Below are 18,172 nucleotides of genomic sequence, written 5' to 3' on the forward strand. Positions count from 1 at the left end.
TAGTGAGGTTTAGGAAACAGGAAGTGTTACATAAAAGTTGCCCAAAACTCCAGATCAAGGGAGACTTACCTGATTCTGATGGAATGAGAAGGAAAGACTGTTTGTTGGGGACTCCCCCCCCCCCCCCCCCAATTTCCTACATCTTGCCAGTCCTTTTCCTTCACCCTTCTTCCTTTCACTTCAAGTTCTGCCAGAAGAAGGAGCCACTGGCTCCGAAAGCTTGCACATTTCCACAATTTTTATAAGCATCATCTCCTGCAGCTGCTTGGTGAGATTTTTTATCAACCCAACTTACATCCCAAGTATTAAATATATTTAATCTGCCACACACCACCAATAAAATGATCAGATATAATTTTAATACCTATTGGAATAATCCTACCAAGTTAATACAATTTTAATCTTATGATCAAGTAACAGCAACAGTAGCGCTTTTAGTTTCAAACATCATGACCAGTTTCAGCTACCAAGGCCATTTTTCAGTGGTTACCTGCCTAGCATCATGAAAATACACACAGAGTCTGTCTGTGTACTCCCACAATATTGGTCTGGACTTGTAAGCACTGGAAAATGGCCTTGGCAGCTCAAACTTGCCATGATGATCAAAAAGAGAAGTGCAACTGATGCTGTTATTTGATTCCAAGTAATTATTACAGTTGCAGATACTACACCATCATGTTCCACATGTTGGGCAAAAAATTAAAGAATTGAACTTATATATTTCTTGAAGTGTGTACACTATATCAGAGAGAAGTGTACACCATAATGTCTTCTTCTTCTTCTCAAATTGGAATATGGCACAATAAATTTAAGATAGTTAATCCTCAAGCAGGTGCACTGATTTTCATAACCTAGTGGGCTCATAGTGTACTTTACACACATCTAAAGATATTTGTCTTTATGTTACCATGGTAAACATACACATTCAAAATCACAGTTTAATCTTAGTTTCTTTAAATAACAATAAAATAAAATTATATTATATAAGCTAAATTGCTGTTTCATTAAATGATAATAAAATAAACTTTCATTTTACCACTCCGCTGTCACGTTCAAGTGTTACCGCACAGTAAAGACACACTCAGAGCATTAAAAATTGCAGTTGCATCAGATTCTTATTCAATTACTAATTATCTCATAGACAATTGCCTCATTAGAGGGTTGTGCTGCTATCTCGGAATCTGGGTCATTTTCTTGCACAGATCGTATATTTCTTCTCAGCTGGCTCTGAATTTATTTTGTATTACTGCTTGCTCACTTTGGCGTATAGCAACACTGCTTATCACTGTGTTAGCCGAAGGAATAGCGAAGGAATAAAAGCAGGCTTAAAACTGTAAAACAACTATGTGAATAGCTCACAGTTGGTTCACCTCTTACTTCAGCAACAGACAGCAAAAGGTCATTATTCACAATGTTGAGAATGGCTATGATGTGGGGTCTGACTGGGGTACAGTCAAGTGGGGGGTGCCCCAGGTGTCAGTGTTGGGGCAACTCCTGTTCCTTATTAAGATAAATGATATTCCGCTTGTATTATGGATAACTATGAAGTATTTCTGTTTGCTGATGACACTAGTGTGGTAGTAGGGCATGTCGTGTGCAACATTGGCTTGGCTTCAAATAGTGCACTTCATGACCTAAGTTCATGGCTTGTAGAAAATAAACTAATGCTAAATCACAGTAAGACTCAGTTTTTACAGTTTCTAACACACAATTCAACAAAACATGACATTTTAATTTCACAGAATGGGCATATGATTAGTGAAATTGAACAGTTCAAATTTCTAGGTGTTCAGATAGATAGTAACCTGTCATGGAAGGCCCACATTCAGGATCTTGTTCAAAGACTTAATGCTGTCATTTTTACTATTCGAATGATATCTGAAGTGAGTGATCGTTGGACACAAAAATTAGTCTCTTTTGCTTATTTTCATTCACTTATGTCGTATGGTATTATATTTTGGGGTAACTGATCCCATTCTAAAAAGATATTTTTGGCTCAGAAACAGGCAGCTCAGGCAGTAAATGGTGTAAGTTCACGAACCTCTTGTCAACCCCTGTTTGTGAGTCTGGGTATTTTGAGATTGGTCACTCAATATATATATTCTTTACTGTAATTTCTTGTTATCAATATTAGCTTATTCCCAAGAATATGGAGTTTGCACTCAGTTAATACTTAGCAGAAATCAAACCTGCATTTGGATCGGACGTCCTTAACTCTTGTGCAGAAAGGTGTGCAGTATACTGCTGCATCCATTTTCAATAAGCTACCACTTGAATTCACAACTCTTAGCAGTAATCCATGCACTTTCAAATCGAAACTGAAAAGTTTCCGCGTGGGTCACTCCTTCTATTCTGTCAAGAAGTTCCCTGAAAAATTAAGCTGATTCTTGTTGCAATGTTGATTGTGTTTACTTAAACTTATGGATTGACTGTTTTCCGGTTCATAAACATTTTATTTTTATCTGTTATTACTCTTATGTTGTAGTTTCATGTACCGACATGTTCCATGACCTTGGAGATTTAGTCCTACAGAACTTGACGTGTAAATAAATAAAATAAATGGTACAAAACAATGTTATTTATAGTTGGCACACATTAAACATGGGCACACCCGCTCGAGGGATTAAAAAAAAAAAGCTTATCTGTGATAAATTACATTTCACAAATTAATACTGAAAATATGAGTTCTCTTCCAGAACAAGGAATCTATAGCTGTGCAAGTTACTTATTTTTAAGGGAATCAATTTATTACCAGCTGACCTGATGAAACATATTTCTGTTGGTCATTCACAAAGAACTAAATTTTCACACTGATACAAAAAATTTCTAAAAATGGAGAAAAAAGGAAATGTTGCTACTACAAATTATATAAAAATTAAAATACTTAAAATATATTAAAAAGCTTTAGAGTGTAGCCATTAATTGCACTTTCAACTTCATTTCAGCTCATTTTTCAGTTTCTACACACAAAGTATTAATAACATATATATATTTATACCTTTGGTTTTGAATGAGTTGTGAAAGTGAGGATAGAATCAAGAACTTGCAATGTTGAAGAATATGTCCACACTGCAGCATCTTGGGCTCTGAGTAGCACTGATAGACACCCTATAAGCTGTAAATAAATACATTTACAGCATTACTCAATAACATATAAACACAATATTAGACATCAAGTAATGCTACAATAAACACTGTGAACTCTGTGGTCATATTTTACTGAAAGACAAAAAGGTATCATCATTTAGACCAAAAAAAGGAGTTTATTGAGAATTTGAGATTATCGTTTCCCACAGTATGGCCTAAAACCATAAGAATAGCGTGCAATAGCTTTAAAAAGAGAGGGAAGGAGGGAGGGAGGGAGGGGTGGAGGGAGGGACACACTTATATTGTAACTTGAGCTACTTTCATTAAAGGATGGAAAAAAATGGAAAGGACGGAGGAGACTGTAACAATTAGGGTGTGTAAGGATATTTTAATTATCTCTGGTGTTATGTAAGGATATTTCTGCAAAATCAAGTTGGCTAATCTCTTAGAAATATTTTTCTCTTTTGACAGCATCAGTTCTGTTAGCCTTGTTGAAAACGAGCTCAAATTCTGAGATCTGTCGCATCCACTTGTTACACAGCACTAACAAATCTCCTCCTAACAGAAATTCTATCCATCCACATCCTGAAAGGGATTGGAGGAGGGCAAAGTAATTCATTCGATGATGTCCCCTGTGTGTTCTCAAATTTTGCAGCATGATGTGGAATATAACTTGACAGATATCTGAATCCTCCTGCTGAGCACTGAACATCATCTGTCACAGCAGACAACGCAGCAGTCTCACAGCCAAAACTTATGTTCTGTATCTCTGCTTCCCCCTCTAGCATGGTTATTGCTTCAGACACATCAGGCAGAATTCCAGAAAGTGAACTCGATGACAAGAATTGTTGGTCATCTTCCAGTCTCACAGATAAAGTGCTCAACAGTGGAATGTCATGGGCATTCTTTCCCAGAAGCAACAAACACAGGAAATGTTTCACTTCTTTCAGAGAAGGGTGTTGAAAAAACTGACCAACACCTTCAACCTGAGAAAACAAATTTTCGAGGCAATCCTGGTTCAGCCCATAAGCACAATTAATGGCGATGACAGAAGGTTAGACTGAAGGCCAAATAAAGAAATAACTGATGTTCACAGTCATTTTTGGAAAGGCAGTAGTTGGTTTCTGTTGCCTACCTGCATTTTTTCACAATAAGAATACATTTTGTTGAGGATAGTTTTCTGAAGCTGCTCGTTAGTTTCAAAAGCACTCACCATTGTCTTTTTGCCGACCATTTACAAGAATTCAGAATGTCAAAAGAGTTATTAACAAATTGAAAGAAGTCTGCTGTTTCATTTTCTTCCGGTGACAGATAACAAATTGCCTGAGCAGTTGTATTCGGAAACAGTTTCAAGGCTAGAGGTAAATGTTGGCGCTCTCTACCTTTCCAACACTGAGGTAAAACTGTGGCAGTTTGGGTAACATTTTAATTTCTGCATTATCTAATGATAGTAGTTTCTTGATTGGTGCTTTTGTAATTACTTTACCATCAGAAAACATTATGCTGTCATAAAGAAAGTGGTTGAGAAGTAATTTGTATAAGTGAGTGACACCTGAAAATGCCAACATTTTTTCACTGAGTTCTGTATCAATTTTTCAACTCCAGATCAGAAATTACTGCGACAATACTATCACTTATATTATGAAATGAGGAAACAATTAAGTTTTGCAGCACCACTGTCATCTAAACGTCAAAGTCATAAAATATCAGCTGCTTCCATCCGGAACAAGGTTCATGAACCATAACAACAAGAATGTTACTGCTTGGGCCTACAACACAATCCTCCACTTCTTCAAATGATACTTCCATCAACGTTCATTTCATCAAAACACACACACACACACACACACACACACACACACACACACACACACACACTCCAAGCTTCCACCTTCTTCCACTGAAACAGTAGCTCTCACTCTGCTAGAGCCACATGCTCTGAGGGTGATGTCATGCACAGAAAAGTCCACATGCTCTGATGGTGACGTCATGTACAGAACAGTGATTTTCTCACTCGGTCTGCGCATTCCATTAGGGTCCTCTCTAGCTGCAGCCTATCCCTGAGGCTATTCAATTCGTACCACAAGCAAGGAGTAAAGGATACCAATAAATATTTGGAAGGATTTAAAGTTTAGGGAGAAGAAATAGAAATCGAGGATTGCCAAAGGATTTGTAATTCTATCGGACACAGCAAATGACATGAAAGATAGTGTATCAAAAGGAGATTATAATATGACCATCAATAAAAGTAAAACAAGGGTAATGGTTTTTAAGTGTTAGGACGTCTTTTCTTGAAGATACTTGTCTCGAGTGTAGCTGTAGCCTTGAATGGAAATGAAATGTGGATGGGAAGCAGTTCAGAAAGGAAGAGAATAGAAGCTTTTGAAATGTGTTGCTATAGAAGAACCAGAAGATAACATGGGTAGATCATGTAATTAATGAGGTAGTACTGAATTGAGGGGGGAAAAGGAGTTTACGGTACAACTTGACTAAAAGAGGGCGTCACTGGGATGTGACACATTCTGAGGCATCAGGGAACTGTCAATTTGGTATTGGATGGATGGATGGATGGATGGATGTGTGCGTGTGTGTGGGGGGGGGGGGGGGGAAGGGGGGGGGGGACGACAGAAATTGTAGCATCAGGTCAAGGGATGACTAGAATAAACATTTTCAAATGGATGTAGGTTGAAGCATTTATTTGGAGATAAAGAGGCTTGCACAGGATAGCGTAGCAATGACAGCTGTGTCAAACACATCTTCAGACTTTAGGACCACAACAGCAGCACAAAATATTGGAAAGTTTAAAGATGTAAATAAAATTACAGGGTTCAAATAAAAGTGAAAGTTAACACACAAGTCAGCAAATCAATGTCACTCACTAAATATTTACTGCATATTTACACAAATCCTATTCTGTGAACCACACTGTGGTGACCCACCATGTTACCACTTATCTCATGCACCACTGCCATGTCTACCGTAACGTCTCATGAGGCACCATCGTGAGCCACTGACATTCAACTCACCTGCGCAATCACCAGGTGAATCGGGGTTGGCCACCAGGCAGCTGCATGATCAAACATCAGAAGAAAGCGACTGCATCAGGGCCTGCATGTGCCACTGACGATCAGCACCATCTTGACTCACCAATCAACAAACTAACTCCATATTTACACCAGAGTGGAGAGCATTCACTCTCGTTTTGTTATTGTACTTTCTAGCAGTAACTTGAACTCTGCTCTCGGGAGAATTGTTATTTGTCTCTTGGACTCATCCTAGATTGTACTCTGGACTTCTATGGAAAATTGGAACTGTGTTCAAATTAAAACTATTTAACTTAGTGTGTGTTTTTATTTGTATGTGGAATTACTATACAAGTGACGACCAGGGCTGTTGGACTTTCATGTGTGTTTCTCGTTGATTTGACAATGACGACTGGTGCGTCCTTGGATGTGGTGCTGCAGCAACAGCTGGAAAGCCAGTGGCATTCGGAACTGCAACAGTATGAACACACAGCCATGTTGGACAGGGTGTTCACCAGAGTGATGGGAAAGCAATTGACAGCCCATTGCCTCCCTTCCTCACTTATGATGAGTCCACAGAGGACAGGAAGGCATATGACATGTGATACATCAACACTTTGCTGCATTCAATGTAATGGACACCGATAGCATTAAGGCTCTTTTTTCTGTTGTTGATTATGCCCAGATGCATCACTTGTTGGGCAACTTGGCCTTGTTTCAAAAACCCGCTTCCCTCTCATTTGACAAAACATGGCACTTGGTGATATATTATCACTGGCACATTCGTGTTTTTTCCTTGACGGTGGAGTTTTATTAGTGCAGGAAGCACCCTCATTAAACAAATCATGCTTAGGCTGTGGAGTTGCAAGGTCTCAGTCAAAAGTGTCACTTTGTTACTTCTCAGGACAAGGAGTCTTATGCCGATACTATGGTCAAGGATATTGTTAGGTCACCTCAGTCTGCTAATGGGCACTATAATCTGAAGACCCCATCTTGGTAGAGGTCTTTTCTATTCATCAATTGTTTGAAGTTTTTCATGCAGCAGGCCACCAGTTGGAGCACAGGGCAGATGTGGATGCTGTGAACTTGGATGATGGCAAGCACTCTGGGCCCGGCACATCCTTGGAGGCGGAAATCACAGGAGTGCAGCATGCCCATAAGCCTTGTCCATGGCAAGGTGTTGCCAGCAAGCCCTTTCCTTCGTGCCCCACTCATTTGTTCAACATGATTGGCCTGACTGCCCCACGAACTGGTCTTTCTGTCTTCACAGTCAGATGAAAGGACAAACTGTGGTGGTATGTCGTGCACCAACCGCTTGAGCCACACCTTCGGGCCCCCAAGCAATGGACATCAATGAAGTCCGCCCTGAGGGTAATCACACTGCAATGGTTTCAAACATGTTGTTCATCAATGTGTCAGGTTGGTTTCTTTTGCGGAAGAGACCAGACAGCGAGGTCATCAGTCTCATCAGATTAAGCAAGGACGGGGAAGGGAGTCGGCTGTGCCCTTTCAAAGGAACCATCCCGGCATTTGCCTGGAGCGATTTAGGGAAATCACGGAAAATCTAAATCTGGATGGCCGGACGCAGGACTGAACCGTTGTCCTCTCGAATGCGAGTCCAGTGTACTAGTCACCAATGTGTGTATCAACAAGAAACCACTTTCGTTGGAAATAGATACGGGCACAGCATGTATATACATCTCAGTGCACCGCCATTGTCTTCTGCTATACATCGTCTTGTATACTGCAACACACAATGGATCCCCATTCTTGGACGATTTAAGGCAAACGGTATATAAGATGGTGGTCCACCTGTTAACCTTTCTTGAGGTGGACCGTACTTTTAGAAAAACTTGTATGGCTTGGATGCTATCACAGCATTTGGGTTCATGGTTGCCGATACAGTTAACCTGGCTTCCAACCAAGTGCCATGCCAGGAATTTAATGAAATCTGCAAGTGTTTTTTGAACATTTTTTTTCCACCTGGGCTTGGCAAGGCTAAGGATTTTACTGCCCATATTACCCTTAAAACCTTGGTGCAGCCTCATTCTTTTCAGACCATGCCCTGCTCCCTCAATGATGCCCATTGGCAACACCCTCAAGCTCTGTGAATGAAGCCAGCACTGCCTGTCTGGAGCTGTGAGTGAAGGCTCACCAACTCAGCTAGCATCTGTACACAGCAATCACAGTACCTACCCACACTAAAGATCGAGGAACTATACATTACACAGTAGTTGTAATGTGTAACTGAATAGTAAATACACACACTCGCAAGGAATTTAACAATAAAACAACAGAATGTACAGATAAAACTAAATAAGCCGCTTCTTGTAAGAAACTCCTAAAGTAATTGACAAATGAATGCTAACTCTCCTGTGATGCTGCTGGAATGGAGGCTAGCACCTGGCACCTAACACACACACACACACACACACACACACACACACACACACACACACGCACAGAGAGACAGAGAGAGAGAGAGAGGAGGGGGGAAGGGGTTGGAGGAAAATATCTGAAAAGCCTGTCAAACTGGTTCAATATCTGGGAATAACATTACAAAGTGATTTGAAACTGGACGACCATATGTAAACAGGAGAACAGAGACTTGTTGCGAGAGCTCTGGGAAACTGTTGTGCATATTTGAAGGTATCTGCATACACAAAATTAGTGAGACTAATTTTAAATAACTGCCCCAGTGTTTGGGAAACTTTATAAAGTAAACATTACATCTGATAGTGAACTAATTCAGAAACACTTTATCAAATATTTAGACAGCAAGGTTAATACTGCAACTTTTCTTGTCCCAACACACCTTAGGCCTACATGTGATTCAAAATGGAAAATTTACTGCACATTTCCCACTGTAATATTTCAATAATATACTGTATATATGATGGAGACATACTGAGGTTGATCTGCATAAGACATGTTGTATACATGCATTCTGTGAAAATATTTAACCCACCTTATTGTATCTGGTATCTGGCTTCAGTGGCCTGAGACAGCGGTCAAATTTGTGTAAGTTGTGCCTGCATGAGTGTGTGTGTGTGTGTGTGTGTGTGTGTGTGTGTGTGTGTGTTTCTACTTTAGATGGAGGACTTTTGGCTCAAAGCTTAAGTTTGCCGAAACCAGTCATCTAAAATAAAATTGTAAGCAGCGATCTTGTCTGTTGAAGTTTTTAGTTCTATATTTCATAACATTAAAGCTCTGTTCCTTAGTCACACTTTCCGTATGTACTCCTTATGCCTAGTTATGGATTATTATTGCAACCAATATTTCCAGCAATAAGTACAAAAAATACCAGTAAATTCTTACTTTTGTCTCTCAGTGGTTTCATTACTTTATCAATCCTAACACACACATTAACACTGTCCACCTTTTTAAGACTGGCAATCATCCTACAAAGTAGGGTTGGATTTCGTTACCCTTTGGTGCAGAAACTATTCTGGTATGAGCTAGTAACATACCGGATCTACTACTACTACTTAGCTTTGTTGTCTTCCTTACATAATGTTGCCTTCAAGGTCTGTTTATGGCACCACAAAGAGATGACAGTCATCACTATAAACTTTCCACTCCTGTCTGTACATGAATCTTACTACCTGGAATACATGCTGACATGCAAGGGAACAATGCACCATATCAGCGATACTACCTACGCCAGCTAATATATAACTTACACATCAGATAAAACTGTTCCTGGTTCTAACCAGAATATTCTCTCATTTTGGAATATGGTATATATATTCACTAATCATAAAAATTTGTAGATGCTGCATTTAGAACAGGAAACAAGTAGTTGAACTGATTGTCACTGACAGTTCCACAAATGTATGCATAATAGCTTTGCACTTACTGTTCTCAGGATCACGTTGTTCTCAGTTTCGGAATATTTTCCAAGTAAATCAACTAACAATTTTGATGTTTCAGAGAATTTCAATTTCAGAAGACTCTCAGGGACTCCTTTTATACACATGCCAATTAATGAAAGGACAGCTGCCACTGAAATCTCTGTATCACTCTTCTCCAATGTTGACATCTGTAAGAAAGAGGAAAAATCCATTTGTGAACAAGCATCTCAAATTCGTCATTCAATGTTTATTATTACATGAAGTCAATAAAAAATACCTGATCTCAAAAGACTAAAATATATACTATTATTTTGATGAAAGGTATCTATATTGCACACTGGACTGTTGCCCTTTAAATATACATGATAATTGCTTTCAAAATTCAAGTGCATACTCAGAATGAACAGGAATATCACATCAGCAATCAAAATATAACCACAGTATGGCTGTTCTGTTCCTCATGCTATCCAATAGTAGTATTGCAAGCATATATAAAATGTGAAAATATTTTACTATGAATTATCATTTGCAATTCATATACACTAACGAAGAATGTCTTTTCTGCAGTAAATGGTTCTGAGCACCTTATGTGGCACATTAGCAATGTGGAGATAGTATGAGATATAGTAATGCAAATTAATGTTAAGTCCATGGATTTCCAGCTGGATGAGCTTATCCAAAAGGCCTGACCCATTCAATGACTATCAGTCTCATCACTTTCTATGAGAAGACAAGGAAAATGACACTCAAATTGTCAGACTTCTTGTACAAGTTAAATCCAGTTCAAAACCCAAAAACTGCATACTTCTCCAATCCACTGGTGCATACGAAGAAGTCACTTAAAAGGTAAATCCATGGTATTTTACTTCCATCCAGTTTCTCAGCACTCATATCATATTCTGTGACTGAAAACTCACATTGTAAACAATCTGAAACTGTTTCCTCACACAGTTCATACAAAAAAAGTTGTAGCACTAATCTTTTGTTTTCTTGCAATAGATGGCAAATATATTTCCATTCTGTGTCACTTTCGGTTCCCCAAAGTTTACCATGAATCTGGGAAATCTTGTGACTTCTACTTTTTTTAAAAAAAATGTTGAGAGAGTACTAATGGAACTAGTTGCTATCCCATTGTTCAAAGCATCTTTTGACTATTCAGTTGTTTACGAACTGTGGTGTCTCAATATTTTGTTTCACATAATAGGCACATTTACTCATAATAGAGTGTGGTCTAGCCCCAAAATAGACAAAAAAATTGTCAGTCTTATTATGCAAATTATTACTGAAAGTAGCAGGGCAATGATTAGGACACTGTTTTCACATTCAAGAACAGAAAATTTCATAACATACAGCACAGCTATTTTTATCTGAGATTTCCCCAAATTACGGCAAGGTAAAGGCCAGAATGATTCCTTCAGCAGCATCAAAGCTAACTTCCTTCACCACCCCTTCCAGTTAAGTTAGTTCTCTGCTTCTAATAACTGATGTCAGTAAGAAATTAAACTCCAAGCTATTTAATATGTTCCATTTTAAGGATGCGAGGTAGGAGCTCTTATGTTTTAACAGTAATAACTTGAGGCATCCAACAAATTTCTGTCCTACACAGCTCAACAATGTGTTCTGAGAGATAATGTTTTCACTGTGTTTTTATCCTACTTCATTTTATGAATGCTGCAAATATATCAGTAAATTTTTTAGTGTTTTAACCTCATGAGGTAAGTTTTACAACCTGATGATGAGTGCATTGTCTCTTGAAATACATTATTGAGCTGTGTGTATGACAGATATATGGTTCAATGCTACCAATTATTACTGTTATACTTGAAGCTTCCTTAACTTTCTTTTATACAAATAAGATTGCTTATTTTATCATACTTCTGCAATTGAAAATCATATTAAACACACTTTGTCATTTGTTGATTGTAATCAAACAAATATAAGCTCTGTAGTGACTCTAGAATTTCGGTGTAAATTCTAGAGACACTCAGCCTACCGCCGCCTCGAACACCCGATATTTTAAAACTAAGTAAGTAAGCGGAAACACCTCTACTGCGCCGCCAGTTTCTGTGTGCAGGTTGGAAGTTTGTAAAGAGAAGATGGTAAGTGGGGCAGTCGAATGATGCTGACAAGTGTTTGCTGCAAGAGCCACAGACGCTGTGTGAGAGGACACAGAGTAATTAAAAAAAAATTTGACTATAGATTTTTAACTTACTTCATGTCTTAGCTCTAAACAAAGCAAGACGCATGGGACATCTATAAATTATTTGCTTGTTAAAACCAGGCAATTGTGATTATTTAATTGTGTCCAATGGGTATCGGTGTAGTTGACTTGCAAGAGTTTGTATGCTTATATAAAACTTATAGAAAGGAAAATACACCTGAGCTGAACTGAAAGTATGAGAGTACCGAGTTATTTCAAGTGAGAGAGAGAGAGAGTATTTTTTGGTTCTCTAACAAGTATTATTTCTTCAGAGAGGAAGTTATGGAGATCAACGCAGCCACATGTCCAGAGAAGAGGATTGGCTAACGTTTCAAGTAAGTCAACTGTAGTAAGAGAAATGTGAAGCTCGCAATCCAGTTTTGCACCGCTTCTCTTGTCGCCGAAACCGTTAGAGCTCTTTGTAAATCCTGTAACCCAAATTGCAGAGCTATAACATATGTATACCCTGGTTACATGTATAACAACTAACTAATAAGAAGGAAATGTTTAATTCAAATGCTGAGTACACCAAGAATGGTGAAGCTGTGCCATAACAATGCTCATAATTGCAACACCATGTAATCATTAGGAAAACAGCTTACATCAAGACCATAGAAATGAGCTTAACGTTAATGCTCAGTGGTGTACACAGTATATTCTTCTGGCTGCGTGTGTGTGTGTGTGTGTGTGTGTGTGTGTGTGTGTGTGTGTGTGTGTGTGGAGGGGGGGGGGGGGGGATACAACAGGTGAAATTCCGCATCAAAAACATTAAATACATTGCAAATGTTCAAAACAGTCAAACTGGCAGCTGTACGGCCAAGTATTGAAGTGACCCTCTCCACCTTCTCTCGACATTTCTCCCCATTCATGTCCTCTCTCTTCACTTCGGCCATATAAAATCTGGAGCCTTCAGACCAAAGATCCACCACATGTCAAGCAAAACTGGTAAACTGCACTGTCAAATAATGCTATCCGAAAAGTATGTGCAACGAATTACAAGGTGCTCACTTCAAAATAACACAATTACCGAAATCAACATATAGCACACTGCAATAAAGAATCAGACAATAAGTTATAATTTATTATGGTTGGAAAACCATTTGTCAAGAAACTGAAATTACTGTAAGGAAAAACCAGTCATAGCTCCATTCTTGAGTCTTCCCACACAAATGAATCCTTAAGTGAATTATAAGACATATTGTAGCAAAATACAGTAATTGCTTATCTGTTAAATTAATGATATTTCAGTTTTGATTGTGTGAACATTTAAATATTGATTAGCTCTGTGTGTTAGGTTTAACCTTGGCACAAACCAGAAAACAAGGATTTTGTGTTCGCCACAACAGCGACAAACATCCCAACACAAGTAGTATTACTCTGCTGCTCTTCTGCCTTGTACTGCTAAATAATTGGGGCAAAGGGAAAGATTACAGGAAAAGAAGAGGAGAGACAGAGAATGATGTCTACAACTTTGAAAGAACAACATTTAACGTAATTTGTTTAACCATCCTGCTCTGAAGAACTCAGTGTATTCAACAAGTCTCCAGTTGACAAGTAATTTTGAAGAATTACAATTCTTTCAACAGTATTTTCTAAGATTATTTCCTTCAGTAAGTAATTTTCTTAGCCATGGTACCTCCATCAACAGCTTCAGGAAAATTTTGCGCATCTTTAATTCTGGATTTGAAACTTTTGGATGTGACCTTTCCTTTCTTTAACACCCCTATAATTCCTATTAGTTTTTATTGGCAGTGATAAGGGGGAATTCTCACAAACTGGTTCTCCATTTCTGTTGCTAAGCTGTCAAGTACATATTGATTTTGTTCAACATTTAAGCTCTCTTACAACATCTCAATACTGAATTAGTTTTGTCTTCTGGCCACTGCGCAATTTCATTCTTCTTCGTATCTGAATTAGGAAGTTTCTCCCTTTTTATGATAACTGGTGTTATTCATGATGATCACATAATCCACTTCTAAATCATGTAACAAATCTGAAAAATAGTTTTAAACAAATCTTGTCTTTGCACTGTTGATAAAGCCATGGTCAGAAAATCCTGCACAACAGACAGTAAGTCTCTTTCCTCTGCCTACTGCCCCTTAAGATCATCACTGTTCTTCGAATACTGACAGATGTGCTTTCTGGCATGATTCTCACTGAGCCAGGTCTCACTGAGACACACAATAGGGCAATGATTTTCTTTCCTGATGATGCACATTTTTCTCCAAAAAGTAGCCCAAGCTGCTATAACAATGGATATCTACACCAGAACACTTTTTTCCATCCCTGCACTTTCTGTACCTTGATCCCTAAGATTTCAGAATTCTTCAACTGGATGATGGCCCCTTGTGAATTGTCATTTAAGGCATCTGTCTTGCAGGATACTCGGCACAATCGTAAAATTCCAGTATTGTATGATGAATGAACATCAAAATCAGTGGCAGTACATTTTTTAATAATATATTTCCTTGGAGATTTCTCGGTCACAGGTTTCCATTCTCTGTGCATGTGCACATATTCTCTATACTGTACTGTCACAAAAAAAATTTAGACTTTGTAATATGACTCCGTTTGTTTGGCTCTATGTGCCTTTTAACTGAGTCATCTTACAAGGAAAAACAGTATAGTATGCGATTAAAATCACAGCTCTCTCTGCATATGTGCAACAGTTCCATACAGATAACACAAGCATGATCAGAAGCAACGAAAAAGCTGTACCAATGGCAGCACGAATGAAGTGCAGCATTGCCACATAAACTCTGTATATGACAGCTGTCCATTTCATCAAAGGGAAATTTAATTGTGAAAACTTACAAACCATGAGAAAGAACTGCTGGTCAGCACTTACCTTCAGCTACACCCAATACACACTCATGAAAGGGACATGCATTCCTAGTATTTGGAACAATAAGTTACTTCCTCAGGGAGGAGAGGGGGATCTTTGCCTACCCTTGCCCTCAGTACACGTGGGTCCCTTTCATCCTGACGTCAGTAACCTGCCTTTCCTGTTTAACTTTCCCCAACCTATTCCTCTCTCCTCCTTGAGGAATGAACTTCTAATTCTAAAAGTCAGAAATGTATGTCACTTTTATATGCAGCACTAAACATTTTGCCTTCTGAAGGTACGAATTGGCCAACACTAGTGCTTCACAATTTAAGATGACCATTCAGCAGTCATTGCTTCTTATGATGATAGCTAGCAGCTGTGGTAGAAAACAAACTGTTGTAACAATGTGCATTTGGAATCACAGTCAATGGCAGACCAGATCATAGGCTGTTCATTTGCAATTATAAATGAAGGGAAACTGAGAGGTGGGAAAACTGCTGCCAGTTTCACTGTTCTCTAATATAGTTTGTTTATGAAGCACTAGAAGGTAGGTGAACAAATGAGTGACATAATTACACAAAAGCATAATAGACACGCAAATCCTATTTTCTGCAGAATACCTAAATATTTTACTGAAGTAGATCTATTACCAGAAACTTCAAGATTATTTTAATTGATTATGAAATATAAATGAAATTAAATCAATCCAGAAAATGGAATTACTGTTTTTACATTTAAATGTTTAATGTGTTGTGCTGTATTTTGAACACATGCACAGATTGTACTTAGCATTAAAATTACAAATGTGTATTAAAAGAAATAAGGAACACAGAGGAGCTTACCAGTGCTGCAAAGTATTCCACAGAGGACTCCCTTCCTTTATATGATTTAATGACCTCAGTAACTGCTGCTAATACAGCAAGCATTTCTTTATGAAGAGCAGAATCTGATCGGAAACCATTCAGGAGCCTGTATAACACAATAAATTCATTCTGTTTCACAGTTTTTACAGAACAGTTGTAAATAAACGATAAAATGTACACTCGAATATCAGTTTTTGACCATAAAAACTAAAAATCTGGACAACAGAGATAAAAGGAAGAAAAACACTTTTATAACATGGCAGTGCTGGCCAGTTCCTTACGCTTATAGGGTATTTTTTTTAAGTAATATGCTACAACATGATGTCATCGTCCTTTTTTCTTTGTGTGTACTATTCTCCAATTTAGGTCTCAGAAAATTTTCAAGTGTATCTGCACAAAAATTCAATGATGTTATATAATGCCATACTAGTCCCTGCACATATTACAAGTGAACACCCACTGTCAATGTGCTTGTGAGTGCAAATGTTGTAACTGCCACAAAATCAACTAAGGTTTAAAGTGTAGCTCATCAATAGCAATTGAAGTTTTCTTTGAACAATAAAGCAAGCTCCAGATATCTACATGTTAAAATTTATCTCCACTGTAATACAATTGTCCAAATTTCAATTTCTCTCAAGTGTGATTAATCTGTCTTTGTTTAATTAATTCACCTGAAGAAATATAGCAACCACAAACTTTACATATAGCTTTATTTATGTCAAGGATATGAAATAAGATAGATTAAATTGCAGCATTGTATATGAGCATGACAGGATACCAACTATGTACTCACATGAATAGTGACCGTCAAACTCTAGTGAACTGCGGACCTGACCATCCCATTGCTGGACATGCTGCGCACTACAACACAAATGGCTTCCACAGCTGCTTCGCTACACAAGCCATTTGGATAATCCTTTCCAGTACTGGTGGGAATTGTTCTCCAGCATATTCTGCACTCTCACAACCTCACAACCCTCCTGCTCTCTCTCTCTCTCTCTCTCTCTCTCTCTCTCTCTCTCTCTCTCTCTCTCTCTCTCTCTCTCCCCCCCCCCCCCCCCGTTCCCCCTTTTCCAACCCTCTCCCTTTCTCTTTTCTTTCCCCATCTCCACCTTCATCTCCTTTCCTCCCCTCGCTTTCACCTTCGCAGCCGCTGACTCATCTGTCTAATGACCTGCCTTATACCATAGCACTACCTCCTTGTCACCTTGTGCATTCTTCTACCTCCACCTACCCTGTCAATTGCCATCAACAGTCATTCTTGCCGCCACCACATATGTGTGTGTGTGTGTGTGTGTGTGTGTGTGTGTGTGTGTGTGTGTGTGTGTGTGAGTGTGTGTGTATCTCTGTCACAGAAAAAGTAAGAGGTCAAAAGCTAGTGTAAATACTGTACTCTGTCAATTGTTTCTCTGCACCATAAGTTAGTCAGCTATAGGTGAGTGGTTGCCTTTCCTTTATTTTACATATAAACAGAACAGACTGCTACTCAGCACATAGAGGAAGTGCTGAGTGGCAGACAGGCACACTGAAACAAGACTGATTAAGTCTGGGTGTTATGCTATGGTGTATAGGAGTGCTAGGGAAACAGACAGGGGGCTCATATAGGAAAGACAAACACTCACTGAAGTTGAAATTTTGATAAGAAATTCAGTACAATCAGAGGAAATGGCAAGATGAAGCACATCTGCCATCATGAACTAATTCTGTACTTAGAAAACGGTCAAAATCCCGAAGAAGTGCACTAACAGGATGTACCTTGGTGGAACAACAATGTTGGATTGCAAAGGAAGCAGGTAAGAGGGCTGTTCAAGTTTGCAAAAAGTGAAGGACAATGTGCAAAATACTGGTATTACTATTAAGTAAGTAAAACAATCATCTCGGAAGGGATTCAGTGAGGACTTGGAAGCTACAGCTACAGCTTCATAAAATCCTTACAAGAATACCTACAAATCCAGGAGGCACACTAAGGAAGGAGGATGGTGATATACAAGAACAGCACATGAGACTCTGCATGTGCTCCTCAAGACTCGCTTCCTTAAGTGCAATCTGAAAGAGGATATACAGCAATGGGAGGCCTGGAAATCTGCCACAGAATGTGTGGACTCTGAGAAAGTCCAGTGGTCAGCAGGAAAGTTTCAACCATTGAAGATTCCAGCCCTAGATAGAAATTTTCTGGCTCCAAATCATTGCTAATGTTTGGAGGACAGCGAAGATTGTTTCCATTCCAAACACAGACAGAATTCATCATACCAACGCGAAGGGTACGAAACTGATCACTCTGTCCTTCCTTTTAAAAAAAACTGATTAAAGTGCACGTT

General features: G+C 38.7%; 1 protein-coding gene across 1 annotated transcript in view; it reads right to left on the reverse strand.

Moving 5' to 3' along the window:
• LOC124787920 (RRP12-like protein) overlaps positions 1 to 18,172 on the reverse strand; it is a 140,734-nt gene that overhangs the window by 99,692 nt on the left and 22,870 nt on the right. The window contains exons 3-5 of the mRNA XM_047254907.1: positions 15,834 to 15,960; positions 9,970 to 10,152; positions 2,999 to 3,115 (exon numbers count right to left, since the gene is read on the reverse strand). Coding sequence (XP_047110863.1) covers positions 2,999 to 3,115; positions 9,970 to 10,152; positions 15,834 to 15,960 — 427 coding nt within the window. The remainder of the gene's footprint in view (positions 1 to 2,998; positions 3,116 to 9,969; positions 10,153 to 15,833; positions 15,961 to 18,172) is intronic.

Source organism: Schistocerca piceifrons, chromosome 3 (genome assembly GCF_021461385.2).
Source record: "Schistocerca piceifrons isolate TAMUIC-IGC-003096 chromosome 3, iqSchPice1.1, whole genome shotgun sequence".
Lineage (NCBI taxonomy): Eukaryota > Metazoa > Arthropoda > Insecta > Orthoptera > Acrididae > Schistocerca > Schistocerca piceifrons.